The 19,441-nt window shown below is 30.9% G+C and overlaps 1 protein-coding gene and 1 pseudogene across 1 annotated transcript; one reads left to right on the forward strand and one right to left on the reverse strand.

Annotated features, from left to right (window-relative positions):
• Positions 1–206: 206 nt before the first annotated feature.
• Positions 207–4,593, reverse strand: LOC114750073 (beta-adaptin-like protein B). Its single transcript, XM_028938618.1, has 10 exons — positions 4,419–4,593; positions 3,512–3,709; positions 2,627–2,740; positions 2,250–2,500; positions 1,692–1,827; positions 1,409–1,588; positions 1,231–1,323; positions 694–905; positions 535–598; positions 207–455 (listed from the first exon to the last, which is right to left on the reverse strand). Exons 1-10 carry the CDS (start codon positions 4,503–4,505, stop codon positions 243–245), a joined length of 1,548 nt encoding a protein of 515 aa, XP_028794451.1. The 5' UTR covers positions 4,506–4,593; the 3' UTR covers positions 207–242.
• A 6,449-nt stretch (positions 4,594–11,042) lies between these two features.
• On the forward strand, positions 11,043–11,427 carry LOC114750074 (probable calcium-binding protein CML13; annotated as a pseudogene).
• The last annotated feature ends 8,014 nt before the right edge of the window (positions 11,428–19,441 follow it).

Here is a 19,441-nt window from a genome sequence, read left to right on the forward strand (position 1 = left end):
TTTTATTTTTATTTTTACTTTATTACCACAAGCAACACTTTGGTCTTGACCAAGATCAAAACACATTTGCATTTTAGATTTCGTTCTTCTAGCAGTTGTTCCAGATGTAATCTTAAAGATATGCTCTTCATATGCCTGAATCTATCTTGTTCACAAGAAGTTAGATCTTATTTTAAGAATAAATGAAGAATGCCAATTTTTTTCCAGATCAAATTCTTCTAGCAGCAGTTCCAGATATAATTTCAGAGATGCAACAGGAGGTGCAAAGACAGAACCTGAATCATTTGCTGAGGACCCTCAGTTGGCTTCTTAAGGAAAAGTTTAACAGTAGCAGTCAGCAACTGTAATTGGACTTGTGCAGGCTCTTCTGGGAAACTTTCCAAAAAACTTTCAAGAAGCTCGTCAGCATTGTCAATTCTTTCTGCATATTCTCCAATTATCCAAATCATTGATGCCTGTAAACACAAGGGGATAAGAAGATAAGCATGCATGATAATGAACCGTAAAAATGACAGATTGCGGGGGAAGTACTACCTTGGCCTCTGGCTCATCCAAGGTATCCAAGCTCTCACAAAGTGTTGCAATAATGGACTCATATCTGAAAGGAAGATTGAATCACAAAAGTAATCAGTAATCACTAACTGTGCAATCTTCTGCTCTAGATAAATGCAGAAAAAATGAAGATGACATTACGTATTAGGGTATCTTCTAAAGATATCTTTGATAACAATGATCGCCTCTTGAACCACATAATTTACTTTTATCTTGATCAACTCAAGCAAAACACTAATGCATCGTTCAGCAGCTCTCTCTAATTTGATGGCACAACGACCAATTGCTCGAACAGCCTTTCTAACAAAATCCACATCAACTTCTGTAGCATATTCCTTGAACTCCAATAAGACCTGCAGGCATTCCAAGGAAAAGGGAAAATATATCAAACTAATCCTATGGTTGATATATTAGCTGGTGTGAAGCTGCAAACTCCAAAGGCTTCACATGGAAAAAATGTTCTATTGAATTGAATGGCTTATCCACATGGTGACAGAGCAAATCTGCACCAAATGAATGAAGTTATATTCAGGTCTAATTCATGTGACAGGATAAATGATAACCACACCTACAGTCAATCACATTTTGCAAAGCTTCACTGAGGAAATCAAGATTTATCAAAACCAGAAGAAGGATGAAAGAAAAAATATGAACTGACAACACCACGTATAAGTTTACCTGATCTATATTTCGGTCAGAAGCAAGTTTAATCATGATCTCTAACTTCTCCATTTTCACATAGATTGGGTCATTGTACTTGCAGAAAAACACCTGCACATCGAATAAAATCTCCATAAGAGTGTAAGGTAAAGGGTATGAAGAAGTGGTAAGTTTAAAATACTACGTTTTAAATCACCTTTATTTCATGAGCAAGAATTGTTGGTCTTCTTTGTACAATGAGATTGATATTTCGCAAGGCAACATATTGTATCTCAGGTTCTGCAGACAGTAGAGTCACAAGAGGAGGAGCCATCTTTTTGCAAAGATTCCGAACCACATCAGTACTGGAGATAAGCTCCATTTGTTGAAGGATCATCTGCAATGTACATAGTTTTGCTTAGCAAACCATATGAAAAATAAACTCTAAGATATCAGCATTAACACATAGCAACAAAATAACAATTTACAGAAAATATCACCTTAACAGCTGATAGTACAACTGCACAATTGGCATGCTGCAACCGTGGGGTAACCCGTTCTACTATGTTCTCAGCCTCACGAGCATCAGCTGCCTTGTATCGGGAAAGAGCATCCAATATGAAAACTTGACCCCACCTGGCACGTTAAGTAAAAGCAAGCAGTGTCAGATAGTCGAACCACTATTTGGTCATTGTTGTTGTCATTATCATTACACATCATCAATAAGGACAGGAAGAAATCTTCCTTTATAGAAATGAAAAGAAAACAGCAGGCTCAAGTGACCCAAAAAGACAACAAAGTTGTCCAAGAGGGTTATTCCATAAGAAAGTAGCAACCTGACAAAGCAAATCTGAACATGTAACTCCATAAGAAGGATATCTATAATGTAGCGCCCTATGGAAAATGTACAAATACATAATTAAAGCCGCATAATGGTTAGGAATCAAATGTGCTGTTCCCCTATGGAGCCAAAATGCTGAGAAATTGCATTAAAACAAAAGGCAAAAGTTGTTCTATTTGAAAATTAGATTAAAAAAACCTGTAAGATCAGAACTTACTCAGTACATTCATTTAAAGCAGTGAGGAGCTTGGAAAGTGTGTGGCTGGTGATCTCAAAGATGGGTCTACTGCTGTTTTCCTGGATTTCAGCTAGTGCTGCAACAGCATTGGCTACAACCATTGGATTATTATCAGATATCAAATCCTTCAAGGATTCCAAGAAACCTCGATCCTCAACTAACTCTGCATTTATGTCATAAAGTTTGGCAACACAAATAGCTGCTGTCTTACGGACATATGGATCATCATCCTGTTGAATTATAATATCGAAGTATAGGGTCAATAAGGGAAGCTAAAAATAGCATCGCATTGTTATCAACATTATAAAAAACATAATAACGGAAACATGAAAAAGTATACAGTGCTTTGCAATTACTTTTAGGCATCTCTGAAGAGGATCACACAGATACTCAGTAATTTTATCAACACGTATGCATCCCATTGTCCGCACAGCCAAAGCACGAATTAGAGGATTTGGATCTTGTGAATCCTGTGAAGCATTGGTTAATAAAATTAAAAAAGATATTAGTTCACAGCTACAGATTAATTTCTAACGGGGGGAATGGGTGCAGAAAATTCAATTCAGAAGCTATAACTTGAGATTTTAGATTAAAATTCAGAGCCTATAAAGCAGGCTAAAGTAGATTCAAAACACCCCAAAGCAAAGGAGTCACTATTTCAAAAATCAAAAGGGCATCCTCTAATAGGATCCCCACCCCCCTTCCTTTTCCTTTTCTCCAGGAATGGCAGCAGTGCCTCGAAGCCAGAGGCACTGAAGTAGGGGAAATGTTCCTTCCATGAGTAAAAATTAACAGAGAAAAAAATCAGGGAAAAAAGATGTAGTTAAGGACGACTAAAAATTTCCATTGCATAACCCCCAAAACAAAGATTGAAAAAAGAACGAACGAAATAGAGATTTTGCTCAAGTAGCAAAGAAGAGGTCCTGACTAGAGGAAACTTGACTGAGTCATCCATAGGCAATGACCCCTTTTGGTATATTACCTTGGAGCCTTCGACTCATCTTGATGTTATAATGAATAGTGTACACTACGTGGAAGCACGAAATTCTTGGGGAAACAGGATACATTGCAGTATAATTGCAAAATCAATATATGGATGCTTATCTTTTAAACTCATGAACCAAAGTCGCATGCAAAGGTCACAAAGGAATGGGGTGATTGATAGCTAAGCAAAACACCGAAACCAACAGTTAACAATCATGAGGAACTAAATAGGCAACATTGGTCATTCCAGGTTTTACCTTCACAAATGTATTCACTGCAAGTATTGCTAGGTCAGGCTGACTTTTTGCATAATTTATCAGATACAAGTAGACCAGCTTTTTTAACTCCAAATTTTCTGTTTGCATGCAATTCACCACATCTGTGAACAATGATGAAACATCCTTCCCAACAGTCATAGCAGCAATCACTTTTTTTACAGCATCTTTCCTTTTATCCTGAAAACATGTAAGAATTGTTAAGGCTCACATGCTTTCCAATGTACAATGTCAGCTAGCAGTAAGTGGAGCCAGCATAACACATTAAAAAGGCAACAAAGAGAAGACCAATGAAACATAAGCAAATCTCCCAGTTCTAAAAGTTAACTTCCCTTGAGCAAAGGGCTAGTCGTATAAATTCTCCCAAAAACACAGGCAAATGTAGCAATGCATTCCATTGGCGAGAAAGAAAGCATTACAACGATGGGGGCAGTTGAAGCACTAAATTTTGGCATCCGTAAAACATATATTAAGACTTATATCTCAATCAAATTCATCTAAATCTGGATCTTAATAACATAATTATTTACAATCGACCATGGCCACGATATTTACAACACAGAAGTGAGCTTGTCTAACTTGAACGTGCAATTTACTTCAAATCCAGCTCATTCTCAACCGAAAAACAAAACACTCAGTAAAACGCCGAAAGAAACCCAAATAGCATCGTTGAGAGATCAAAGAAGAATAACCAGATTATTCACGAAACCCCAAGCATTACAATAATAAGAAGTATTTCAACGTGGATCCAGAAATGACAGGACTCGGTATAACAGAACAACAACCCATAACTGAAAATCCCAAGGGATCTGCAACTCGCGAACATAGAATTGACTGTGGACACAGCGGATCGGAAAAATCATAGAAATGAGAAAATGCAGAGGGGAACCTTGTACTGGGAATTGAGCTCCTCTTTGAGCTCAGGAATTTCACCCTTCTTGGTGGTGGAGAAGTACTTGGAATCGTTCCGACTCATCTCGCTGAATTTCGTTCGTATCAAGTCACCCTCCTCCTCGTCTTCTTCCTTCTCCTGCGAGATCAGTAACGAGAACGGGAAATGTGAAAGATGCTGGTTTCAAGAATCGATTTTAGCGACGACCACGGGAGGCAGTCGTCAAACGCTGCCGTTTCGTTCCTTAGTGAGCCCACGCCGTGCCGGAGGTTCTCTTATTTAGGAGGGCGTTTTTAGTAAAAATCAAAACATAATTTTAAAAGTATTTTTATAATATACAACATGAACATACAAAGAACCTGTTTGCTTGAGCGATTGGGGGGATAAAAGTAGTTTATAGAGATTAAAAGTTAGATTGATTTATATTTAGTCTGTTTGGATTAGCAGTAAAAAAAACAGTTTATTTCGAATCTGACTTTTAGAAAAGTAAGATTAGGTCAAAGTAAAATTAGACAAGATGAATTGTGTTTGGATTGAAGTTTAAAAAAAATTAGTTTGTAAAAGTGAGATTAGTAAAATGTTGTTTAGTTTATGATTGAGTAAAAGTAAATTTGTTTGAGTAAAAGATATGGAACCCACATTTTGTCTTTCTCTCTCCACTTTTCCAACTCTATATGCTGTAATTTTTAACTTCTCACTTAAGTATGTGATTTTGGCATAAGTTCTTAATTTTTTAAGCTCTTTCAAACGTACTCAAATATATTAAAAGCCAAAAGTCCTTGAAAGCCACTCAAACATGGCTTCAAACAAACACATTATCATGTTTGGCATCACTTTTGGCTAGAAGTCATTTTGCCTCAAGAAGCCACCTTAAGTCATAAGCTAATTTTTATGGCTTATGGCTTATCTTGCTTATCCAAAAATAACTTTTCAGAATCAACAGACATTTTTACCTTTATATTTATGTTGTCCTATACTTCTCTCTACATATTCCTTATGCTTCCAATGAATTTTTCCTTATTTATTTTTAATCCTCTTTTAAATTAAAAATATTTTTTAACAAAAATTTTATAATATTTTGATATTATTTTTCATTTTATATCTACATAAATTGTGTAGACTATATCATCCAGTTAATTATGCAATATTATTTAGTTAAAAAAATTTCACATTAATGTAAATATATTTTATTCATCAAATGGAACTTCTTTCTGTTATAATAATTTAAAATTATTATATTTTTTAAATTCATATTTTTAATTATTTTTATCATTTAATAAAAATCATACCTATTTTGGTCATTTTATAAACTAAACTTACTTATCAAATCATAATCCAAACAACTTTTCTACTTTACAAACTAACTTTTATAAAAATGAATCCAAATATAAATCACATTACCTAATATATATGTTACCCAATCTCACTTTTCTTTTCGGCCAAAAAAAAAATCTCACTTTTCTAAACATCATATTGTAAATAAGTTATTTTTTTTACCGTCAATCCAAATGGACCGAGACTGGAGGAGATTGCCTCGTTTTGTAAAAAACAAACTTTTAAAAAATAGTTATTGGTGTTGCCAAACACCCCTTTAGACGAGGTCCATTTTTCGGATGCACGAGTTTTGTTTTAGTTTTCAGATGACAAGGGAGAAAAACTAGACAATTATTCTTGTAAGCTTAATATTTTTATTTAATTAAATTGAAATAATTAAATTTTAAAATATTAATAAGAGGGAAAACCATTTTACAATACCTGGAATTTTTCTCCATTTTTAATTTGATATATATACTTTTCTCTCCTAATTAATCAGAACAAAAATTAATCTAATGTAAAATTAATTTGTTTAATTAAGAAGAAAAAAATTACACAGGTACTAAATTAAAAATTAATAAAAAGTAGGTACTTATAAAATGATTTTTCCTTAATAATATTAGTGAAATGGGCTTAGTAGCTTTCTTTCAGCAAAAATGTCTCTTAAAAATTTAGCATGACCTTATATTAGAGGTGTTCAAATTGTTTCGTCCCGTTGAGTCCCTCTCGATCCTAATCATTTTGGAACGGGACAGGACGGGACAAACAAATTTTTGGGATGCAGAACGGGGTTGTCCCATACCAAGGTATATAATTTTAAAAAAAATTCAAATATGTAATAAAATACAAATTATTAAAAGTATTGTCCATTTTTAAAGGTCCAAATTTTAAATCCATATTGTTTTGAGCCCAAAGTAATCTATTAGACCAAAAAAAGAAACAAGAAGAAATTCTAATCAAATTTAACAAGCCCAATATTTTCTGAATTGAAAGCCTAAAATCAAAAAGAAGGGAAAGTCCTGATTTTGTCTCGGTTCCTTTTGGGACACCGGACAAAAATCTCACCCCATCACTTTTTACCAAGTTGAGATTGAGACGGCTTTATTCCGGTCCCATCCCGTAAATATCCCTACCCTCTATCATTAGACAAATTTTTTGTTTGGTGAATTTGTACTGAAACATGATATTATTACATGTTGTTCGATTATTGTAGAATTTTTTAGTAGGCACATTCTTATTCCTTTGTTAGAATTTTAATAATTCTCCTAAAATTGAAAAAACCTTTTTAAAGTGACGTTGGTAAAGGCGCCGGTGAGAAAGCCAATGTCACGTTTGAAAAGAACATATGACGGGAAACGCAGCAGAAAGAATTTCAAGATAAGTTGTGATTTTTTCAAGAAATTACCATATTAGCTAGTTTGATATTCAGTTTCATATTAAATATAAGATTTCAGTTTATTTTATCTATCATGTTCATCATTTCTTGAAACTAATCATTATAGTAGTTGCGTGTGATCCAAGCTTCATCAAATAATAGTTACAGCCAATACACATGATTAGTAATTGTAGTTTTGGGAAGACGACACATATTTATTACAAATAACTAATTTAAATAATTTTCTTAATATACTACCTCCGGTCTTTAATATAAGACCCTGTTTGACTTTTATTTTGGTCCTAAATATAAGATCCCAATCCACTTTGTCTCTAATATTTATGCATTTTTTTCCAAAATAGTCCTTCTAATAATTGTAGTCCTAGCTAATATAGTTGATTAGTAAGGATATTTTAGGAAAGGCAACACCTGTTTATTACAAATAACTAACTTAACTTCTTTTCTTAATCTTCTCAAATTAGTCAACTGGGTCTTATAATTAGGACTGGAGGTAGTATACAAATTAGTTATCTAGTTCTCGTATTAATAATTAGAGGTACTATTATAAAAGCTGCATACCAAACACATACCGGCATGAATTCCTTTTTTGTTTTATTTTCACTTTCAATTTTTAAATATTATAAAAATATATGCAATTTTTTATGAACTCTAAAATTAGTGTCTCTTCCCGTGCCTGGAAGAGAGGAAAACAATGCCTAGTGAAGGTAATTATTCTAATATAGTTATATTTTAATTTAATTCAATTTCAATTTGGGCCCTGTAGGAAGCTTCGGCCCCCAAATCCGGTTTAAAAGAAATGGCCCAATGTCAAGTTCACGGGAAAACCTTTCCAATGGCTTTTTTTCCCGCATCATTTTAATTTCTCATGTATTTAATTTTATTCCTTTTTTTTTCTTGGTGTTAATTGTTGAAGAACAAAAATATTAACAAAATCATCTCTTATCAACAAATGCGATGGGGAAAAATATAGAGGATGAAATTAATTATTTTACTGTCCCTAGTACCCGGATAATATTTTGCCCTATTCACGTATACAGACTCAGCAGTAGGAATACAAAGTTAAGTTAAAATTTATTCATGTATTGTAGTCATTTCTTGAATATTTAAATTTAAATTTTATCTGTAATTAAAAATATTTAAATTTTGTAAATACGTGCAAGAAAATGTTGAAGAAAAAAATTGTAAAATGAGGCACAGAGCCCATTAAGTATTTTTTTTATTGAATACCAGCTTGCAATAATTTTGTATTGAATTAATTATTTAATTTTCATATGAGGGTTTTTTTTGCTAGGTACAATTATTCTCCTACTAGAGACAATCCAATTCAAAATACTGTCAGGTATCATTGAGCACTTAATATGAGCATTTCTCTTAAAAAGAATTTAAAATTTGATTCATCACGTTGTGAAAGACTAAATACTTTTTATAAACCCAGCCCCATTGGTACATAGGGGCGCTCTCTCTATTTCTTTTTTCAGGCCACCACATGGGCTCCCTATTGAAAAAGGATTCTTTTGTCTTGGCCTGGTTTAAAGAGTTGGGCCAAACTCACTTTTAGGACTGTAGGCTTATGGCGCTTTTAAGCATACCTTCTATATGTATAAAAACTAATACCTTCTAAATTTTATGATTAACATTATTTATTGGAAAGAATTTAAAAGGTATCAAAATCGGACAGTTCTGAACGAAAGGAGAATCTATGTAAATCAATACTTAAATGATAGATAATTTAATTATGATTTTTATCAGTTTGTGTTTTCTTACATTGGAAAAAATTAATATAAAACGCGTAACGTCTGAGAATAACAGGTTAATGAAAAACAAAAAAATGGTTGGAGTGACGAGACTCGCCGACCCAGCCGCTGATGTCCAAGTGCAACCGAGCATGGATATTTTGGTCCAACCAAAATATTTACCAACGAAAGACTTGACTTTTTGAAATATAAAAATCGAATTTGATAACAATTAGGTTCTCAACAAATCTTTTCAAGAAATGGTTTATAAATATTGATTGTTGCAAGTTGCAACCTTAGACTTTCATTAAAACCTTAAATCCATTTTTTGCAATTGAAACTCTAGATTTACAGCCATCTAAATTGATACTCCTCCGGTCCTTAATATAGTATCCAATTCTTGAGTTGGTTTTGGTCCTAAATATAAGACCCATTTCTCATATTTATCAATTTTTTTCTAAATTATCCCTATGGATACTCCCTCACTATAATTAAGTAGAAGAGGGGGATGGAGTATTAAGAAAGATGATTATGGTGTTTTAGGAAAAATGTGTCACTTTTCTTATAATTAACTAACTTACCTAACTTCCTTAATCTAATCAAATTAGTTAAATGGGTCTTATATTAAGGATTGGAAGAGTATTTATAATTCATTCACAATTTTGTTCAAATCCAATTGCCATTAAATTAATACTGATTCTTTTTATAAGTTTTAAATCTTTAAATCGCGCAAATTAAAATTTTGATTAAAATATTAAATATGTAAAAAAATACAAGTAAGTAACATAATTAATTAAGAATCAAAATTTAAAAATAAATACATTAAATATTAAGACATCTCTAAAATATTAGGACAACTTATAAAAGGGATCAAATTTATTCAAAAAAGTGAAGCTTATAAGAAAAAGGCGTCTTAATATTATGGAAAGGAAGTGTTATTCTTCTTTTAAAATATAAGGTCTCAAGTTGGCAAAACTATATATATATATATATATATACTCATTTTGTCCTATTTATAGGGTAGAGAAAGAAGATATTTTTTAGTCCTATTTATAGGACATTGAAATAAATTTTTTGCATATATAATTTTACCTTTTATTTATTTTGTATTGTCTTTGTTTACATGAAAAATAATGTATATTAAATAAAAATAAAGTTAAAAAATTATTGAATTTTAAATGAAAAATAATAAAATTTAAGGTTTTTCTTGTTCAATATGAAACATATTGAAAATGACTTATTAATAGTATCAGAAGAGTATATAAGCTCCTTAAATGTCATTTGTCACCTCATAACGGTGGGGTTTTCCCTTGAGAAACCAGAAACGTTTCCCTCATGCATGGATCCGCTTGCATGCTCGGACCAATCGCTGATATTAATTATTAACCATATGAAATTATGAATAACGTGTAACGTTCTCTCTCAATTTTTATTTTTAAAAAATAAGGCTAGGGTAGGGTGTACGTTTTAATTTATGCATCTCCTTTATAACTTTGAATGCATAACCTTACTATTAACTTTAATTTATGCATCTTCATTATTCACCGTGATTTATTGTAATAGTATTTAGGGAAAACTATCTTCTGGGTCCTTCTAGTTTCAGTCAAACTTGGTCAGGGTCCCTATAGTTTATTTTTTAGGATGTGAGTCCTTAAAATTTAAATCTGTTAAATTTCAAGTCCTTCTGTTAATTAACGATGCTGACACGGCTTAATAAGGTGAAAAATGATTAGGTGGCAAATGGGTTCACGGGATTACAATTTTTTTTTTCGTGGTCACTTGGCCTTTAACAAGACACACATCATCTGAGAGCTTTTTTTCAATTAAAAAAATTGAAAATTGATTGGCAATCAATGAAATAATAGATGCAATTTTTTTTTAATGCCTTCGGATCAATCTTGCTTCTGATACAATGGAAAGACTAAATAAAAAAAAATTTGGGTTCATAATTTACAACGAGTTAACATCCAAAGATGGGAGAAAGTGCCAAGTAAAATCATGGGGTTTTATTAAGAGCTCTCTTCACAAGATTATCAGCCTCCAAGAGACCAAGTTCAGATTTTGTTTTTATATGGTTTCCTTCCATTAATTGCTGAACATATATGTAGGGATTGGGGACTGGACTGGGGAGGCCATCTTATAGGATAGAAGGTTGAGAGCGAAGAAGAAATATAGAAAATGGGTAAGGATTTGAGCAACAACTAAGTTTCTTCCATGAAGTTTTCACTATATTCGACACTGATAGCTCAGAATCCTTGGACGTTCTCTCGGTGGCAATCCAACGCAAGCCCAACTTAAAGCCATTGGCGCCCAAGAGAATCTCACTACCCTACTTTGTGTTCTCTTGCTTTCTCGATCTCATGGGTCATGGCCAAGCACATAAAATCTAAGCTCTTCAATTACCAACTTCGCAACGCTTTCAAGGATCTTGACAAACTCTACTGACTTCGTCTCTCTCTCCGAACTTCATCATATCCTCACCAGTGTTGGTGAGAAGTTAGAGCCCACTGAGTTTAATAAGTGGATTAGGGGGGTCGGTGTGGGTTCCGATAGTAAGATATGAGTTTGTTCAGATCTAGAATGAAGGTGAGAAGAAGACAATCTGAACATTTGGTGATTTCTAGCCGCTTCCAATGCCTTCTCCCATTTCCAAATCATGAAGAGGCACCATTTTCTCTTTTAAGCTTAGGCATTGGACAAAAAACGACAACTCATATTGTTAAGCCATGTCAGCTCGGTTATATTAACAGAAGGTGTTAAAGCTTAATGGTTTTAAATTACAAGGACCCATACTAAAAAAAAAAAAAAACTTTAGGAACCTTGACCAAGTTTGACTGTAACCATAAGGACCTAGAACATAGTTTTCTCTAGTATTTATTATGACCATATTTATTGAATATCATTTAAAGAGCTCACTTACACCCACATATGTATTTATTATAACAATATTTATTAAATATAAATAAATAATACTCCTCCGGTCCTTAATATAGGACCCAATTGGTGAGTTAGTTTTGGTCTTAAATATAAGACCCATTTATCATATTTATCAATTATCTCTAAATTACCCCTATGAATACCATTTCAACCATAATCAAGTAGAAGAGAAAGATGAGGTATTAAGAAATATGATTATGGTATTTTAGGAAAAACGTGTCATATTTCTTATAATTAACTAACTTACCTAACTTCTTTAATCTAATCAAATTAGTTAAATGGGTCTTATATTAAGGACTGGAGGAGTATATATTTATTTTGGTTTTTTTGTTTTAACCAAATTTTTCCCTAGCAATCGAGCTGAACATTAAAAACCAAATTGTTTAAAAATAAAAACTAAATATGTAACCGAAAACCAAAATAACCTAACTGAAAAACGGAAATTGAATTTGGTTCTATCCAGTTTTTTTTATTATGGTTCGGTTTTGCTGTCTCTTAGTATTGATACATAGGTCTCTCTCTCTCTCTCCCCCCGCCAACACATGGGCTCTTATTGAAAAAAGATTCCTCTGTCCTGGCCTGGTTCAAAGAGTTGGGCCAAACTCCCTTTTAGGACTTTAGGCTTGTGGTGCTTTTACTATTGTACTTTGCAAATTGTTTATGATTTTTGCCTTCTAAATTTTATATAGATCAATTTTATGATTTACATTATTTATTGGAAAGAATTTAAGAGGCATCAAAATCAGACAGTTCTGGACGAAAGGAGGATCTATGTAAATCAATGTTTAGATGATAGATAATTTAATTCTAAAATAACATGTTAATGAAAAACAAAACTGGTTGGACTGATGGGACTCACCGACTCAGCCACTGATGTCCAAGTCCAACCGAGCATGGATATTTTGGTCCAACCAAAATATTTACCAACCAAATACCTGACTTTTTAATCAGTTGATAACAATTAGGTTCTCAATAAATCTTTTCAAGAAATGGTTTATAAATATTGATTGTTGCAACCTTAGACTTTCCTTAAAACCTTAAATCCAATTTTTGCAATTGAAACTCTAGATTTACAGCCATCTAAATTGATATTTATTATTCATTCAAAATTTTGTTCAGATCCAATTGCCATTAAATTAATACTGATTATTTTTATAAGTTTTAAATCCCTAAATCACGCAAATTAAAATTTTGATTGAAATTGATTAAAATATTAAATATGTAAAAAATATAAGTAACTAAGATAATTAATTAAGAATCAAAATTTAAAAATAAATGCATTAAATATTCATACATCTCTAAAATATTAGAACAACTTATAAAAGGGATCAAATTTATTCAAAAAATTGAAGCTTATAAGAAAAAGGCGTCTTAATATTATGGAAAGAAGTTGTTATTCTTCTTTTAAAATATAAGGTCCTCAAGTTGGCAAAACTATATATCTATATATATATATATACTCATTTGGTCTTATTTATAGGGCAGAAAGAAAAGAAATTTTTTGTATTTACAGTTTTACATTTTATTTATTATTGTATTGTCTTTGTTTACATGAGAAATAATATATATTACATAAGAATAAAATTAAAAAATTATTAAATTTTAAATAAAAAATAATGAAGTTAAAAAATTTTTTTGATCTGTATAAAACATATTAGAAATAACTTATAAATAGTATCAGCGGAATATAAAAACTCCTTAAATGTCATTTGTCACCTCACAGCGACGGGGGTGGGTTTTCCTTTGACAAACCAGAAACGTTTCCCTCGTGCATGCTCGGACCAATCGCTCATATTAATTACTAATCATACTAGTGCCAAATTATGAATAACGTGTAACGTTCTCTCTCCATTTTTCTTGTTAAAAAATAAGGCTAGGGTAGGGTGTAACGTTTTAATTTATCCATCTCCTTTATAACTTTGAATGCATAACCTTACTATTAACCTTAACAATTAGTAAATCAGTGAATTAAAATATGAACTTTATTCAACAAGACATTATTTTTCAAGTGCCTTGTATGCTTGAAAAGAAAAAAAAAATGTATATGTAGCTCAACAAGTAAAGGATTGTGTTGGCTTAATTTGAGGTTTCGTAGTGGGTTTTGAATATGCATTTACCTTAATTACTTGTTGGCAGGGCTTACTGCTTAGTGCTCGCCATAGGCAGCACCAAACCTGGTCCAAATTACACTGCTAACAGAAAAGGGCATGATTAGTCTAATAAGAGGATTTTTTTTTAAAATCAAAAGTCTAGAAGTATGACAAAACATTGAAATTAAAAAAAAAAACATAAGATTTTGTAAAATTCAATATGGATTCTATATTTTTAGAAAATATGAATATCATTGTCTAATTTCACAGTAAATATGAATCTTTTTATTATAGTTGGTTATCATTTTTTAATTTTTTTATAAATGGATATTGTGTTTATTTTGTACCATGAATAATTTAAATTAAGAGAATAACCCCTATGATTACTAGATCAATAATGAAAGTTCTAGTATTATGGATTAAAAAAATCATTTTAATTATCAGGTAAAGTAGAAAAGACTTTTTTTATTTAAATTGGGCTGTTAGTACAAAAAATATGAAATGAATAATATATAAGAAAATTTGTTGAAAATTTTCTATTTATAAAATTTATTGGCTAAAAGAATCTAAATGTAAGCGAATATAACTATTTTTCAGTTGTATAAAACATATCTTTAGCTACATGTAAATGACTTTCATTTTAAAGACTTTTGCATATAGTTGAATACACATTATTTGTGTTGGCGGCAACAACAAAATGTAATGGTTCGAGTCACGTCACGAGGACATTATCCTTAAGAGATATTCCGCAACCCTTCTGTAACACCCTCTCCACTTTTCTCAATAGTATGCTCTTAAATAAGAGTAGTTCTATTGAATATAAGTTGTACTACCTCCAGTCCTTAATATGAGATATTGTTTGATTTTTATTTTGGTCCTAAATATATGACCCCAATCTATTTTGTCTCTAATATTTGTGCATTTTTTTCCAAGATAGTCTTTTTAATAATGATAATTCTAGTTAACACACTTGATTAGTAAGGATATTTTAGAAAAAATAACACCTATTTATTATAAATAACTAAATTAATTTATTTCTTTAATCTCCTCAAATTAGTCAACTAGCTCTTATAATTAGACCTGGAGGTAGTATTAGGTTTTTTGGCTAATAAATTTCTTAAATAGGAACTTTTTAGTAAATTTCTCAAATATAAAATATTTATAATTAAGAGAAAAACTATGCGTTTTTAACCCTAGAGCAATTCAATATTTCAAAAATAGATAATCTATCATCCATAACAACATACAATCACATGAAAAAGCAAGCTTTAAAGGTCCACTTGGAATAATTTATATGAAGCTTTTCAATCGTGATTTTCACAATACGATATGAATATGTGAGAAAAATTTTGTCTTGACTTCCATATAATATACTTATAAGTAATTTCAAATATGATGACAAACAGGGTCTAAGTGGTAAAAATGAATAATAATGCTTTGAAAAGTCAATCAAGCGCAGCTAACTGGGGTTTGATTAAAGCATAATAATCATTGAGGGGGGATCTGACACAAAAGCCTGAAATAATAATGTTGGATTTAGGTTTAGTATCATTTAAAGAAGTAATCACGCTTTGAACAGAAAGAGAATAGAAGGTTTCATCTTGTTATTATGTTGTCTGCAACACAACCCTATGCTTTTAAAATCCTAGGCACTCCAAATTTTGTTCTCTCATAATGTCATGTCTTCTTACTGTTCATGCTTCATGCGACAACTCTACCAGGGAAAAACATAAGTATGTTGCAACGGGCAAAACATAACTTGTGGGGAATGAGTGTTTTCAAACATGCAGTAGAGCTTGAAGAACAAGCTTAACTAGGCTAAATTATGTAAAAGCTTTTCAATTCAATCTTTTTAGGACTTGTTTAAATTAACAATAACAAAAATGGCTTTTTTTTTAAAATCTTAATTCACTTTTATAAATTGAAGTTGGGATAAAAGTTAGTTAATGAGAGCTGAAATGGCATCTAGTATCAATAAATATTTCCTCACATGCATTCAATATCACAAAGCATATACTAGTGCATTCAGAATTAATTTTTTTGAAGTGCATCCAACAATGTGATTTTATACTTAGTAATCGGATGCATCAAAACATAATTAAGTGTATTGGATATGCACCAAAATATAATTTAGGGTGTTGAGCATATTTGAAAAAAATACTTTAAAATGTTAGATAAACTATAAAATATTTTAGGATATTAAATAAACTAAAAAATATTTTCAGATGTTAGATCAATCTTAATCCATTCATGTAATATAACTTATTCTTAGATAGACTTTTTTTTTTTTTTTTAAAAAGTTCGTTCCATAGATGCTTGTCATAAGGTTCAAATATGAAGTAAAGCTAAAAATCAGAGAAAAAGTTGTTTGAACTCTAAATTAAATTAGGTTTTGAATAAAAAGTAAGTTACCTCTAAATGATACTCCTCCGGTCCTTAATATAAGACCTATTTAACTAATTTGATTACATTAAGGAAGTTAGATAAATTAGTTAATTATAAGAAAAGTAACACATTTTTCCTAAAACATTATAATCATCTTTATTAATACCCCATCTCCCTTTTCTACTTAATTATGGTTGAGGGAATATCTATAAGGGTGATTTAGAGAAAATTGATAAATATGAGAAATGGGTCTTATATTTAGGACTAAAACCAACTCAAAAATTAGGTTCTATATTAAGAACCGGAGGAATAGTACAAAATATGAAATTTTTTCCATTTAACTAGCATTTTTAATCCCAATTTAGCTTCTGAAACTTCTTGATGATGCACTTGAGCCCATCACCAATTGGACATAACTCCTAACTCTAAGCATATTATATACTACCTTCATTTTTTTTTATATAAGAATTTGAGAAGTTAAATTTGATTTTAAATATGAGAACTCAGTCTATTTTGTTTTTTAAATTTATAATTTTTTTAAATATCCCTATTGATTGTAAGGGGTTTTTATTAAGAAACAGCTTTGAAGTCTATGATTAAAGATGATAGCTTGAAAAAGCAATTTCACATTTATTATAAATAACCAATTTAATTATATTAATATACCCAAATTAAGTATCTAACACTCATACGTTATACTAACTCGGACCTTTAATATAAAAATTAATTAATTAATTTGAGTAGATTAAAAAAACTAGTTAAATTATTTGTAACAAATAGGTGTGGTCTTTTCTAAAATATCCTTGTTCATCAAGTATATTGATTAGAACTACTATTATTACAAGAATTATCTTGAAAAAATAAATAAATATGAGGACAAAATTGCTTGTCATCTTATATTTAGGATAAAAATAAAAATTGAATAAATTCTAACATTAAAAATCAGAGGTAGGATTAAAGAATTTAGATAGTAGTTTTTCGGAGAAAACATCTCCTCGTTTGTTCAATTACTCAAGTGCGGAGAGTAATGATGAATAATTGAAAATAAGTTCAAATCTTAATTCTCGTGAAGAGACTACCACATTATATTATATTATATTATATATATAAAAAGAAAAAGAAAAAAAAAGGGTAAATTGGGGGTGTGGGTGTTGCAGAGCGGGAAAAAAGTGAAGGACGGTGGAGAGAGAGTGGTGGGCTTCGTTTTAGTTGAGCTGAGCAACACAGCTGGATCTAGCTCATCCCAGCTGGCACTGTACGTTCTCCTCCCAATACCTCCTGCCCCCCCCTCCTTATTTTTTATATATATAATTTATATATCTTTTTTAAATTAAGTTAATATCCATGCCACCCCATTACCTTCTGTTATTTTATACTTCTTCTTCTCCTTCCTTTTTTTCTCATATAAAAAAAATTGCATTTCCTTTAACTACCCATTGCCCCATAACAAAGGGTACAGAAGCCATTCCTTCTCCCCTTCCGTAAATTACAATCTTACCCCTCTATCTATCTTTTTCTTCCCGGGATTTCTCCTTGTCATTTTATATGTACTGTTTCGCGCAACTTGTCCATGTCTTTCCCAATTTGCCCTTACTCTTCTTTTTTCCTCACTAGGGGCCCGTTTTGGAACAGCTTATAAGTAATTTATAAACTGTTTTTCAATAGCGATTTACGGAAGGTAAGTATGTGAGAAGATTTTGTCTTGGCTTACGTGAAATGTGTTTATAAGGAATTTTCACCACTCTACCAAACGGGGCCTAGATTTATTTCATGAGCTTCAATTTAAATTTAGAAACAATTACAATTAGGTTCACCTTAAATACAAAAAGGCCCCTTGAAATCATGAAATTATTCTAAAATCTCAAGGGACTTTTTGTAATAAGTTTTATTTGTTTAATTATCAAATTACCTTTATTATTTTTTTTAAATTTGCATTGACAACTGAAAGAGCAATCGTTGACAACTTAAGGTGCAAGGATTGACAACTATCGTGGCAAGTATTGACAATACATTTTCTCAGTACATCACAAAATATAATGCCTGAGTTGTGAATATCTGCCATGATAGTTGTCAATCCTTACACCTTAAGTTGTTAACTACTACTCTTTTAGTTTTCAATGCAAACTTTAAAAAAGAAGAAGGGTAATTTGGTAATTAAATAAATAAAATTTATTGCAATAAGATCTATTAGGACTTTAGCATAATTTCATAATTTCAAGGGTTTTTTTTATATTTAATTCTTTTAGGTGAAACCTAATTGCAATTTTTTCTTAAATTTATCTTATTTGGTAAAAAAAAATTGACTTTATCTTAACATTTAATATATATATTTTTAGTATTGTCTATAATTATTTCTCTCTCATCACATTCTAACACAATCTCTTTTATTATTATTATTATTTATTATACGGATATATTTAAAAATAAAACTATATTTCTAACTTATTTATTATTTTTAACTAATTTTAATTAATAATTTTTTTCTTTCCTGTGTATAAAAATTTTTTAATTAATAATTTGTTATTCATGAATTTATTATTTACTCCCTCCGTTCCTTATTATAAGAGACATTTGATGCTTATAGCATGTTCCTATATATAAAAGACACTTAAAAGTTGTCTCTATTTTTTTGTGTTGATTTCCTATTTTACCCATATTTATTGTCTCAAACTCACACTCTCTCTCCTTCCCACTTCTCTTTCTTTGAATAATTTACCATTGTTCTCTCATGCTCTCTCTTCTTATTAATGAGGGCTTTTTTGGAAAAAAATTATACCTTTTACACATTGATTGTTTTAAAATAATTTTAACTGTTTTTTTATCAACCTAATTCGATTATTCGTCTCTTATAATAAAGAACAGAGAGGGAGTAAAGTTTAATAAGGATTGGGGGAGTATTTATTTGTTTTATTCTTGTCACCTTCTCAATGTACTTGGCTATATTAAATTCAACAACAGCATGGTCCCCAAAAAAATAAAAAAATAATCACAATAACAACGTGGGGGAAGGCGAACAACCCCTTTTCAGTGTATTAATTTAAGTAATAATAATTACAATAATTACATATATTCATTAAGAATATTTACTGTGATGTTTCAACTACTGCTAAGCCGTTGTTGTAATTAACTTCTTTTCGTCATTATTGTACTTAATTTCAGTCATTA

This window comes from Neltuma alba, unplaced genomic scaffold, assembly GCF_004799145.2.
Source record: "Neltuma alba isolate B1F8T4 unplaced genomic scaffold, ASM479914v2 tig00006312_pilon, whole genome shotgun sequence".
In the NCBI taxonomy this organism is placed as follows: Eukaryota; Viridiplantae; Streptophyta; class Magnoliopsida; order Fabales; family Fabaceae; genus Neltuma; species Neltuma alba.